This window comes from Rhinichthys klamathensis, unplaced genomic scaffold (genome assembly GCF_029890125.1).
Source record: "Rhinichthys klamathensis goyatoka isolate OS25496 unplaced genomic scaffold, OSU_Roscu_1.1 h1tg000558l_1, whole genome shotgun sequence".
In the NCBI taxonomy this organism is placed as follows: domain Eukaryota; kingdom Metazoa; phylum Chordata; class Actinopteri; order Cypriniformes; family Leuciscidae; genus Rhinichthys; species Rhinichthys klamathensis.
Window position 1 is genome coordinate 433680 of NW_026607026.1, and position 12669 is coordinate 446348.

At 38.5% G+C, this 12669-nt stretch overlaps 1 protein-coding gene across 1 annotated transcript; it reads right to left on the reverse strand.

Moving 5' to 3' along the window:
* Positions 1 to 1575: 1575 nt before the first annotated feature.
* si:dkey-222f2.1 (keratin, type II cytoskeletal 8) lies at positions 1576 to 9693 on the reverse strand. The gene is made up of 9 exons (XM_056239324.1): positions 9127 to 9693; positions 7137 to 7345; positions 6848 to 6908; positions 5097 to 5192; positions 4196 to 4360; positions 3662 to 3787; positions 2974 to 3194; positions 2299 to 2345; positions 1576 to 1958 (listed from the first exon to the last, which is right to left on the reverse strand). The coding sequence occupies exons 1-9, from the start codon at positions 9400 to 9402 to the stop codon at positions 1855 to 1857; spliced, it is 1305 nt and encodes a 434-aa protein (XP_056095299.1). The 5' UTR covers positions 9403 to 9693; the 3' UTR covers positions 1576 to 1854.
* Between the last annotated feature and the right edge of the window lie 2976 nt (positions 9694 to 12669).

Genomic DNA, 12669 nt, shown 5'->3' on the forward strand with positions numbered 1-12669 from the left:
TTAAGAAAGGAAAAATTTAAATAAGGATTTGTAATGATCTAAAACAAGTTAATTGAGGAATACATGGAATACTGAATGATGAAATTAATTTCTTGCAAAGATATAGAAAATGAAAACTCAGTCGGGTCTATTTAGACCCATGTTGTGCATCAAAGGGTTAAAGGATAAAGTTAAATGTGCTTAAACACATTAAGTCGCCATACGACGTGAGCTTTAAGTATAACGCTAAAACGCATAATACTTCTAATTAATCCAAGGATCATAATAATTAATCCAAAATAATAAATCGTCACGCGCTTCCCGCCTGTACGCCACAGAAATCTTCCCGCTCTTTAAGAATTCAAAAACTACCAGACGAACCGGTCTAGTCTGCTGGCTTTTCGCATTATTCTTATGTTATAATATATTATTTTTTATTAAACGGGACACTTTCATTTTAACAAACCAAGTGAAAGTATAACAAAGCTACGTGAAACCGAGAAGTTCGGGACGATTAAGGGCGAGGAGCAGATCGCCTCTGCAAAATTGTGACTCTTCGCGGTAAGCATAAGCAATTATACAGCTGATATCATTTAGTGTAATGGAGGCCAGCCACTAGCTGTGGTGGTTATCTAATTTTTAAATGTCAACTATGTGGAGCAATTTAAGAACAGCAGGTGTATCATTGCCTTCACACAGTGACATTCCTATGTAATGCTTCTCATTACCTAAGCTTTCAGGATGTAATTTTGAGGACATTTTGTCTGATCTGATATTATGTTAAACCCTCATTGACCATAATGTGCTGAAGACATCGTAGCTACAGCTCTTCTCTTCCTCTAAAATACTGTGTATGAGCTGGTTTTATTTCTGCTACATTGCTCCAACATAATTTATTCCCACGGCTGTTAATGTATAGGCCTATCATGTCAGTTTCTGAAACCTCGAGCCATTGGGATTAGGTAACATGAAAGACAAATCATATCATGTTTTACTGTCACAGAGTGCAGATTGCCTGTAGCCAAATGACAAATTATAAGTGTTACAAGCAGGTTTTACAGGAAGAAATACTCAAAATGCTCAGTGGAGAATATTTGGTTTTATTTTTCAGACAGTCTAGTTTCCTGTTCAGGATTGTTTTTTATTTAGTTTTTTTTAGTTTTTTTCTGTATGGTTTTTTGATAGATTTTTTTTATCTTTTAGGCTTTGTTCACACTGCACATGATTTGTTTTTTTCTATACATTTTTTAGGACTGTCTGCTCTGATTTCACCATTTGCAAATGTTTAAATCAGATCTATTTGTTCATTCGGTTATCTTTGTCACTATGAAATCACTATAATCACTATGCATGAAATACAAAAATACTGATTTTGCATGTAAATGCAAATTGATAAGTAGGCTAAACAATCAGATCTAACAGTTCAAACTAGATTTTTTTTTTAAAATCAGATTTCCAATGTTTGTACCAGCTTGATTCTTGTTTTCCGCTGTTTAACCATTAAACTCAATTGAGTCAAACAGTAAAATATAACTTCTATTGTTTGTCTGAACAAAGCCTTAAAGTTTATCAAATTGTATTGCAAGAGAAATTGACCACATTTACAGGCTTTATCTCATTGAATAATAAAAGCATTTAATTATATAGAATTAATCATTCCACAATTTCACATTATATAGTCATTTACTATTTGTTTTTTTAATATTGAATATATATGTTTATAATATATTTGAATCACACACAAGGTCTTTGTTATTTCAGAAAAAAATCATTGCAGATTACTCTCGATTCACAGAAAGACAAAAGAAAACTACTTCTATATTTCAGGTTAACTGTCTTAGGTATAGTATAGCATATTTGAGTATGGTTAACACTTCAGTGAGTGCTGAATCTGGTGCTGTTTCGGGTTTCAGTAGTCTTGATCAGGATTTTAGGTGATGGAGAGCTGTTCTGCTGAAAACCATTCGCCCCTTTGGAACCTGTGAAACAAAAATAATAATAAAATTCAACTTTCAGATTGTGTATGAAGGTTTAAAGTGCTGTAAAGAACAAGTTAAAGTCGACACGAAATGGCATTCGCGACCCATATTTCTTTCATTTTAATATTTTACTGTAATACGGTGTTGAATATCCTCTCTAGAAATCTTGGACAGGCTTGAATTTCTTCCTGGACAATTGATCGGATAGTGTAAAGTGGGTGTTTCACACAGGAATGGGTCGTCAAACACTATTGAGGAGCCTTTAGAAGTCAAATGTTTTGTGTGGATACTGTCGCCATTGTTGTAATGAATAATGTCACACTTGTCCATTAAGACTTACTGTAGTTGGAAACAGCCTGGATGTTCACAATGGACTGCTGCCCAATTCTGTGAAAAGTAAAAACAATGAGACAGTCAATATTTGTTAATGTAAACACTCTAGTTCCACTCCTCTTAAGCCGGGTTAAGCACACTGTGCGATTTTGACCACGATTTGGCCGTCTGAGAGACTCTTAAAATCCTAAAAGATTCCTCCGATCCTTGGCTAAAATCTGAAGTCTTTGATCGTTAGTTTGACATGTTCACCGACAGCCGATCAATGACCGTTGCGATAATTTTTTTACCTCAGACGAAATTCTGGCAGTGTCAGAAGATTTGACTCTCAGTCCTGCAGTGACTTCTCCTACGACGACCGTCAAACTGTCTTTGTTTTTCAAGACAAGCCGTGACAAAAACTAACGTTAGAGATTTCTTTGTAGCCACCATTTCAATCCCGCGTGTAACACAGCTCACTGTCACCGAACATGTCATTTATTGATGATGTAAAACTTTTCTTGCGTGTGTCCGTTTTTAACGCGTCTTGACTGCCGTACAGTCTGACATTAATGACAGCTGAGATCTTACAGTGTGACATGATTGCAGCGAGGATCATGTTCGTACAGTCTGACAAGCAAGCAATAATCGTAAAGGACTATTATAAATCGCACAGTGTGAAAATAGCACTTGGACATGTTACCTGTCCTCCTCTCCTTCCAGAAGCTTCCTATAGGTGGCGATCTCGATGTCCAGCGCCAACTTGACATTCATGAGCTCCTGGTACTCGCGGAGCTGGCGGGCCATGTCCTGCTTGGCTCTCTGTAGTGCCTCCTCCAAATCCTTGATACGACCTTTGGCCTCCTTCACACTCATCTCGCCACGATCCTCGGCCTCCGCTATCTGGTTCTCCAGGTTCGCACGCTGTAATGATAGTAGCCTCGTGAGTAAAGGTCCTTGCACACTGAGTCCGAAATTTTCGCACGTTAAAAAATAAATACGACCTTATGTTGTGTCAATCACGCCTCCGAAACTTTCGTACGTCATAAAATAATTCGGATCGGGTTCAATTTTCTTGCGTTTTTCGCATTCGTTGCAGCATTTTGAGAGGTGTTTTGACAATTCACAGCCACCGAATAACGCATACGAAAATTTCCGACTCAGTGTGCAATGACCTTAAACGACCACCATTGGTTTAGGTTAAAATGTAGCTCATTGTAGGGGTGGTGGCCGCCCTAACATAAATAAATTATTTTAAAGAAATCTTGACAGGATTAAACCTGTCAAAATCTAAGTTAACCCAGGATAGCAAGGAAAAGTAACCACCTGTTACACAATAAATCCCAGTAAAAGTCCCAGAAAAATTCAGTTCACAAGGCATATATCCTCACCTGCGATTTGATAACCTCGATCTCGCTCTGCAGACGGCTGATCATGCGGTTGATATCTGCGATCTCTCCTTTAGTGTTTCGCAGTTCGTCGTTGTACTGACTCGCCTGAGAGGACATCTGATCAAACTGACCAGAACGAGATGGAAAAACTGATCAGTACACAAATCACTGTAGTCCTGTACCCTAATAAAAGATGTTTTAACTAAAGTAATTCTAGTCCTACTAGGCGTTTATGGAGAAAAACACCTACTAGGGTCAACATGAAAAGTTTACTTTCTTAATCCATCTTCCTGGTCACATTGTGAACGATTACTCATTCCAATGGAAAATCTTTCATCAAAATGTATTGAATTGCCTCTGAAACGACTTTTTCAACAACTAATCAATTCAAAATGTATACAATCAATCCTGCCCTACATTTTAGGACATTGAGTTTACTTTTTCAAGTTGAAAATGTGACTTCATGTTGACTTGAAGAGACAAATCTCTAGGAAGCCAATGCATTTAGAGAATAAGTTTGTATTTTGTGTCTACCTTGGACTTGTACCAGGATTCGGCCTCTTCACGGCTCCTGGCTGCGATATCCTCGTACTGAGCCTTGACTTCGGCCACGATATGATCCATGTTGAGGTTTCGCGAGTTGTCCATCTGCACGACGACGGACGTGTCTTTAATGCTGGCCTGCAGCTCACGCAATTCCTGATCCAGAGAGACAAGGCAACTTTATGTGTGTTTGAGGGAGTTTTAGCTCTATGGAAACTTCATTGTTAGATGTGTATTAAGCACTGTATAGACAAATCGGTCTTGGTATTTGATTTGCTTTGACCAGCGTTATGTCTAGTTCAAGATTGAAAGACAAAACATTCAAATAATATTCTTTTGCATACTGTGTTTTTTATCATCTGAAATATCCTGCAATTTACATTCTAAAGCGACTTCTTTACCATTGCAAACATGCACACATTTGGATCAGTGCTGGATGAAAGAGGTTCGTGAGCTCAAGTTTATTTGTATAACGCATTTCCAACACTGGTTTTACACATTTATTTAGGCTTGGCTTTTATAATAAATGTTGTTTATAATGAATGCCACTATTAATTATTTTATACTTAATTTTTCTATCTTTGAAAACATTTTGTTTTATTTACTGGTATTTTACATTATCTGAATGCAATAATAAAGTGTGACTAATATACTGATGTGAATTGCATGTTTTTTTTTCTCTCAAAGCAATTTTGACCTGGTGCAACTTAGAGTCAGGTGTGAGTAGTTTTGTGTGTGTGTGTGTGTGTGTGTGTGTGTGTGTATGTGTGTGTGTGTGTGTGTGTGTGTGTGTGTGTGTGTGTGTGTGTGTGTGTGTGTGTGTGTGTGTGTGTGTGTGTGTGTGTGTGTGTGTGTGTGTGTGTGTGTGTGTGTGTGTGTGTGTGTGTGTCACCTCATCGTAGAGGGTCCTCAGGAAGTTGATCTCATCAGTCAGGGCACCAACTTTATCCTCCAAATCAGCTTTCACCAGATACGCAGAGTCTACATCCTGCGGGACACAGTACAGTTTTTCCTCTTCTCGATTGCAACCTTGAATAACTTGTGTGTCTTCCTTAGGCATTGATTGCTCACAGCGATATTCAATAGAGCTACATCTTGTAGATATTTAGTATGCAACTTTGACTTCTTGCTACTCTCTGTAGGCCAGGGGTTCTCAAAGTCTATATTCAAAGGTCCAAATCTGAATTTTCATCAATGTCAAAGGTCCGATACTATGGGGGGGGGGGGGTTTTGTTGAGGGGTTGGATGGGGCTTACATGCGCTTCATGAGACACACACACGCATTTGCACACACGTAAGGTCTCTCGCTCTCTCCCTCTCTGCTGTACGCGCGCTGCACGGTTTGGAGCTCGCGAGCTCTAGATTCCGAGAGATTTGAACAAATTTGCGGGCATCAGGGAGCCGCTATCAATATGCGGGAGGCTCCTGGAACTTCCGGGAGATTTGGGCTATCTGTGAACGCATACCTCTCTGTCCAATCATCTTTGAAAACTCTATTTTCTTCGTCAACTTTTCTTTTCCTGGACAATGACATCCTCCACACCCATTCAAACGCTTACGCCGGGAAGTGTTGCGTCGCGGTCGCGCCCGATTACGTCAAAAGTCACATGCTCACTGGATGTCATGGCAACTAAATCACGGAGGAAAACTTTAAATATCTCGCCTTCGTTTTAATTTTGGACCATCATAAAAATTAAACAAATGATTTTAACATGCGTTTATCAAAATAGGAAATCCAGACTTTAAATCCCTTACACACAATTAGGGCTCTTGAAATACGAAATGGAGGCGGGTCCGGATTGAATTCCCTCTGGGTCCGGATCCGGACCGGAGTCCGGACTTTGAGAAGCACTGCTGTAGGCCATTGAAAGCAGATCTCCTCTAGTGTATAAATAATGCCGCATCCCCACCCAAGCTTTTGTCAGTGGTGATTTGATCCCTCCAGTCTTAACTTTAGCTCTTTACCCCTCCCAAACATCTCATTGTTCCCTCGCCTGGGCTGCTTTTATTGAACGTGTTGTGAAAATGTAACTTTCCCTGGTCCTAAAAGTTCAGCTTTTTACCTGGTAACCTGCCCTGACCCCACATCACAGTGAGGTCATACTTCTTGGATTGTGTTTTATTAGGTAAAAAAACAACAAAAAACTTTTTTTTACTTCTGACCTCAAAAGTCATATGGGTAACTAGGGATGCACGATATATCGGCCACCATATCGGTACTATCAGCCGATATATGATCATTTATAATGTTGGCCGATATATTAAAACCGATAAATAATGGATTGTTTCCTTCAGCTGAGACACTTCAGATGCACACTGTTTACCATGATGGTTTTGAATTGCTTGAAATATTATTGAAATTACTTCAAAAAAGGAAAATACAGTTCAGTGCAACATGCGCGGCACAAGCCTGTCATATCGGCTACATCAAATTATAATGAGAACGTTATAATTATGTATTTGGGACATGGCTTTTAATGGTGAGATTTTTGTTTTTGTAATCATACTCTCAAAAATGATCTAAAAATGTGGATTTAGATTTATCGGCCAATATATCGGTTAACGGCTTTTAAATATAAAGAATTATCGGTTATCGGTATGGGCCAAAGTGTTCATATCGGTGCATCCCTATGGATAACCAACCTTTTTCAGAATCACAAAGTCGTTCTCCAGGTTGTTCCTCTTGTTGATCTCATCTTCATATCTGAATAAAATACAAAGTGGAAGTGAAAGTTTCTGATGTCTGAGAATGAAGACCTAGATTAAGTTTAGAAAAGTGTTGAAGTGATGTATTGTAAATATAGTGATATGTTGATTTCGATGATAAATGATGAGCTGCGTCAGATCAAATTCGGTTTCTCAAAGAAATACAAGAGAGGTTCTCATCAGAGGTCAGTTAACATTGGCGCTAGCGTAGATCTAAAGACTTTACTTGTGTTTGAAGTCCTCCACCAGACCCTGCATGTTCCTCAGCTCTCCGTCCAGCTTGGTCCTGTCGTTGTTGACCACGTCCATCTGTCTGCGCAGGTTGGCCATGTACGCCTCAAACATGGGCTCGACGTTGGACCGACCCGGGCTCTGGTTGTGCAGCAGCTCCCACTTGGTCTCCAGCATCTTGTTCTGCTGCTCCAGGAAGCGCACCTGTAGAGGTACAATAAATACTTGTTTTTTTTTATTTATTTGCGTTTAATATTGAATTAATGGGTCCATCCAGTATGAATTCTGAATCTCAGTTTTCAATGTTAGAAGAAACCTTGTTGAATTTTGTGCAGTAGTAACCGGCACTTATCATTGTGATGATCACAAGTAAATGTGATCTTTGGATCCAGCATACTGAGATGCTGATGTAGACGTTGTTCATCCTAAATGTAAATTTTCCTTGAGGAACATGATGAGGTAGGCCAAGTAAAGTGGAGCTCTGTTACCAAAGTCCTTCTGTCATGCTTCTGTGAGAACAGAGAGGGGAAAAGTCCACTTCACTGCAAAAAAATGCTTTTCTTACTTAGTATTTTTGTCTCGTTTCCAGTCCAAATATTTAAAAATTCTTAAATCAAGATGCATTTACTAAAGTAGTAAAATGCCATAAAATATTATGTCTTTTATGTCTTTTAAAATATTATGTCAAATATATTATGATATTTGCTGCAACTTTCGTTCAGCTCACAATTTAGTAAGCAAACACATTTCAAATTATGTCTGGCGGGGAAAAATAGATTAAGTGAGTTTTTTCTTAAAACAAATAAAATTATCTGCAAATGGGGTAAGAAAAATAATCTTGTTTCTGTTTGAATTGTTATTTTTATTACCCCATTGGCAGATAATCTTTTTTTAAGCAACAACTCTCTTAATGTTGATTTATAAACCCAGAAAACAAGACATAATATCTTCTTGTCATTTTACTGATCTAGTAAATGCATCTTGATTGAAGAATTTTTTGATATTTGGACTGGAAACGAGACAAAAATACTAAGTAAGAAAAGCATTTTTTGCAGCATTTTACCAAAGTAATTCACTTAGGAGTTTTTCGTACTGGTATGCAAGCATAATCACTATTATAAAATTGATTAATGAGCAACTCCAGTAAGGTGGTGATACAACTGCACATACTGTTGGCAGATTAGATGTAATATAAATATAGGAGTTGTGTGCTTTTTAGGTAATTTGTGAAGTAAAATACTTCATTTTTTTAGGGGAAGAGTGTTTTATGTGGAATGGATATTAATGTTGAATGATGGGTGTTTTTGGTGGGTTGATGTTGCAGCAGTTCTCTCATCCGAGACAAATCCCTCCTACGGGAGACAATAAACAGTACCTTGACCTTGATTTTAAGAGTTTTTCCTTGAAAGTCCTTCACTTCACTGCACATCCTGAAAGCTTGTCCGCTTTATTAGATGCCCACCTTGCCAAGATGGACTCATTAACAGAGTAACATGACTCCACATTAGCCGATCTGTAACACTCCGGAGAGTAGTGGCTGACCTAGATGGGTTTCTGCGTAAATCCTTAAATTCAAGCACTTTAAAAGCCGACCTGAGACCCGTGTTGGAAGACCCAGCCCTGCCCCGACCCACAACAGGGACTTGGTTGTACTTCAGTGCGATTGAAGTGTCGATTTCAGTCCGGCAGGCTCCTGGGATTCGGTTGCATTGTCCTCCGCCACACAAAAGCTTCCTTCATACTCACTGGGATAGTGCTGTCTTCAGTGGCTTGGTCAAATATGACCTGCTTTTATCAGGTTTCAGGCTTCAGAGAAATAGGTCACGCTATAAACTATCGTTTATCGTACCAAATCACCTTTCACTTGGAGGTTTCTGCTGCAAGAGATGTTGATCATATAAAAACGATATCATCCACACTCATTTTAACCCCTACTTTTTAACTGAAACCATACCAATCGTAGGGAACAAGAAACCCAACTGTACCTTATCAATGAAGGTGGCGAAGCGGTTGTTCAGGGACTTGATCTGGTCCTTCTCTTTAGTGCGCACCATCTGGATGTTGGGGTCGATCTCCAGGTTGAGAGGCGCCAGAAGGCTCTTGTTGACGGAGACACTGGCCATTGGAGGCCCCAAATATGCCGAGCTGGTGCTGAAACTTGGAGCAGATGCTCCCAGTGAGATCCCACTTAAACTGCTGTAGCCGAAACCTCCCATCCTCACGGAGCTGCTGGAACTGATGCGTTTGTTTCTCAGACTCATCGTTGGGTAGTGACGAGAGAAGCTGAACTGATGTTTCAGATGAGAACAGCTGGGCAGACCTGAGCACGACGGGTGTCTCTCTCTGTGTGGAGAGGCTGGGCTTTTAAAGTCCAACCAGGATGGGGTGGAGACTTCCTATTGTGGGAAAACCTGTTTCAGATTGGACACACTGTTGGCTTTATCTGAGCTCCCGGATCGGCAGTGAACACACACACTCTCTCAGTTTCTCTTTCTTACTGTCACCGTTCTCATATAGCATCTAAATGTTTAATGTGGCCCATGTCAACAACATTCCCGAAGTAACTGCATGCCCTAATAAACGCATTTTCCAGTCCTAATATCATGTATTTCATAAATGCATTTAATTAAAACTGTTTTATATTTTAGGACCAGATTAACCAGATATCATAAACTTGTGTGCATAAGTTTCAGACAACTATTAAGAAAACGGCATGCTTTTATGATTTGCTTAAACAAAATATGTTTATAGAGCTCAGAGTAAAATTAAGCTTTTTTGTGCATTTTAAATAGCAAAAGCAATGTATTTCTATGCGAGCAAAACCATGCTATTCTTCCCTCCAGCAGTCGCCTAGTTAAACTAAGATATGTTGAGCGCTCCACCTACTGGTAAGACATTTGACCTGCTTTATTGCCCATATAAATTGTTTGAAAACTGTGATAGATGTTTTGCTCTACTTCTTGTTTTAACACACAGATATTTGAATTTCATTGTCAAAACAATGTTGTTATGTATGGCGTTAAATGCTTTAAATTATCTTATTAAAGGCACACTGTGGAACTTTTCAACCTTTATAATATATTACCAAAACCCATTGAGATGGTACATCGACTTACAATAGGTTGAATGACACGTCTGCCGAAGCCTGAAGGTGTCTGCATCGCTTTTACTAGCACTATGTAACTTCGGGTTTCGGGTAGGAACCCGAGCACAAAAAGAACTACAAAATTCGACCACTTTACGGCATACGTCACTTCCCCCACCACCCCAACTTCCTCAAATTCTAACGTGAGAGCTCAACTCGCGTTTGATTGCCGGCGTCTGTATGTTGTCGTCATGGCTGAATCAACAGCTACTCGGAAGAAAGCGAAGAAAGCTAAGATTTTGTCAGAGGACACCAAAAAAAAGAAAAAGGGAGAGTTTAAAATAAACATCGGCATAAAACTGTATATATAATGTAATATTTACTGCGAATTCATGTAACAAAACTGATATAAGTCACAACATACTGCCGTATACACATGTAAATGTTTTTTTTCCCCCTTTCAGCTCATATATGTTTGTATTTGTGTAAAAGGAAAAACAAACTGAAGACTACAACGGAAATATGTAGTGAGTTATATCAGTTTTGTTACACGATTTCCCGACTACTCGATTTCATCTCCAACCCATTGCAAAGAGATCCTGAAGACGTTAATTGTTTGCTTCAGGTGTGTTTGATTAGGGTTGGAGATGAACTGTGCAGGACAGACGATCGGCAGGAGCAGGATTGGGCAACCCTTGTCAATGCGACTTACCTGATCAGACATTGTTTTCTGCGTATGCTACTTTTATTCAATTTGTTTTCTTTATAGGATTTATATTATTAATCTTATATTTATATTATTATTTTGGTCAGTAGTGAATCGATTAACTTTCTCCAACATACAAATCAAATGCCGTCTGCACATACATAAAGACACGGGAGGTTGACCGGTTGACTGTTTGTTGACTTTTGCGACAATGCTGCGGCGCTTGTGGCCTCTAGGGGCACTAGACGTGAAAATTACAGGTCGAGTGCACCCTAGTGGGCAAAAATCCCACAGTGTGCCTTTAACATTTAGCTGTCAAATGTGCCTCTGGTGTCAGATGTTATGGCATTTTGTTTCATTTTGCTAAAAAAAAGTACACCTGAAATACACATTTACTTTTTATAGAAAGACATTTTGTAATTTTGCATTTAATAACTGTTGCCGTTTTGTATTTATGTATATTATACTAGCAAAACCCTGCTATTCTTTCCTCAAACACTAGTTTAGTTTAAGACATGTTGAGCGCTCCATCGAGATGGTCCTCACTGCAGAACATGAAATCCACGGGGAGGAGTCGGATCCAGATCCAACTCCTCCCACCTTACATATACCTAAACCTACCAATCTCCGCCCCCTGATCCTTAAACACACCCCTAATCCTACCCATCTCCGCCCCCTAATCCCTAAACCCACCCCTAATCCTACCCATCTCCACCCCTTGGATCTTGATCCGACTCCTCCCCGTGGATCTTATGTACTGCATTGAGGTGCTACTGGCTCCATCTACTGGTAAGCTTTTTGTTTGCTTTGTTTGAATGCTTTGCTCTCCACATTGTCATAGATATTTGAGTGCAATTGTTAAAACAATGCAATGTTGAATGTTATATATGGTTTTAAATGTTATACATCGTCGTATGGTGCGCAGTGTGATATCAATGAGGAAAAATGTGTGTGGTGTTTTTCCTGCTTAAAATTGAACATTAACAATATCAATACACATTTTCATAAAATATTATTATTATTATTTTTTTTTTTAAGTTTGATGGTTCAAGGCAACATTGTACCACAACGAACAAATTAAAACATTCGACATTTTCATGTAGAAAAAAGAAATATATTTATTGAAAACGTAAATTTCTTGATACTTGAACAAAAAAAAAAACATTTATCCAGTTTTTAACGTATTACAAATTTCATATTTAATAAAAAATAACATTTCATATCCAGCGGTTGCTCTCAGGCAACATTGTACCATCGTAGACAAAACATAACTATACTATCATATAATCAAGTTATCATATCAATCTTGTCCATCTTCATCTTTGCTCTCACCCTCATGAATTGAGATGTAAGTGCTTTAGAAAATGTGCTGATCATAATATGTGCAGATATAGAATGTGAATTACTATTCCTAAGTGCATTACAAAATCATGCAAAAATACAAATATATTTAGATAATTCTCACTCTTTTCCTTGCAAAAATAATACATTTGTAATCCAACCTATAGTATGCCTGGAATGCCCTTATGGTACAATTTTGCCTTGAGGCAACACAGTTGTTGTAGTTTTTTATACCCTCTAAAACATTTGATGATAGCCTATATAATGTAAAATACTTGAAAATACTTATTTACTTAGTAGCCTAGAGAAAGTATTTTTTAAGTGGGTGATTAAAAAGATGCAAATTAGTGAAAAATGCACTTTTCATCTGAGCGAATATGGAGCCATGTGCTGAAA

What these genes read in the sequence shown, in the direction of transcription:
- si:dkey-222f2.1 (XM_056239324.1), bottom strand. Translation starts at nt 9,402, where the DNA reads ATGAGTCTGAGAAACAAACGCATCAGTTCCAGCAGCTCCGTGAGGATG. An exon ending in AATCCTGGTACAAGTCCAAG is followed by an intron (nt 3,788 to 4,195) that starts GTAGACACAAAA and finishes CGTTCTGGTCAG; the next exon opens with TTTGATCAGATGTCCTCTCA. An exon ending in TCGAGGTTATCAAATCGCAG is followed by an intron (nt 3,195 to 3,661) that starts GTGAGGATATAT and finishes CTATCATTACAG; the next exon opens with CGTGCGAACCTGGAGAACCA.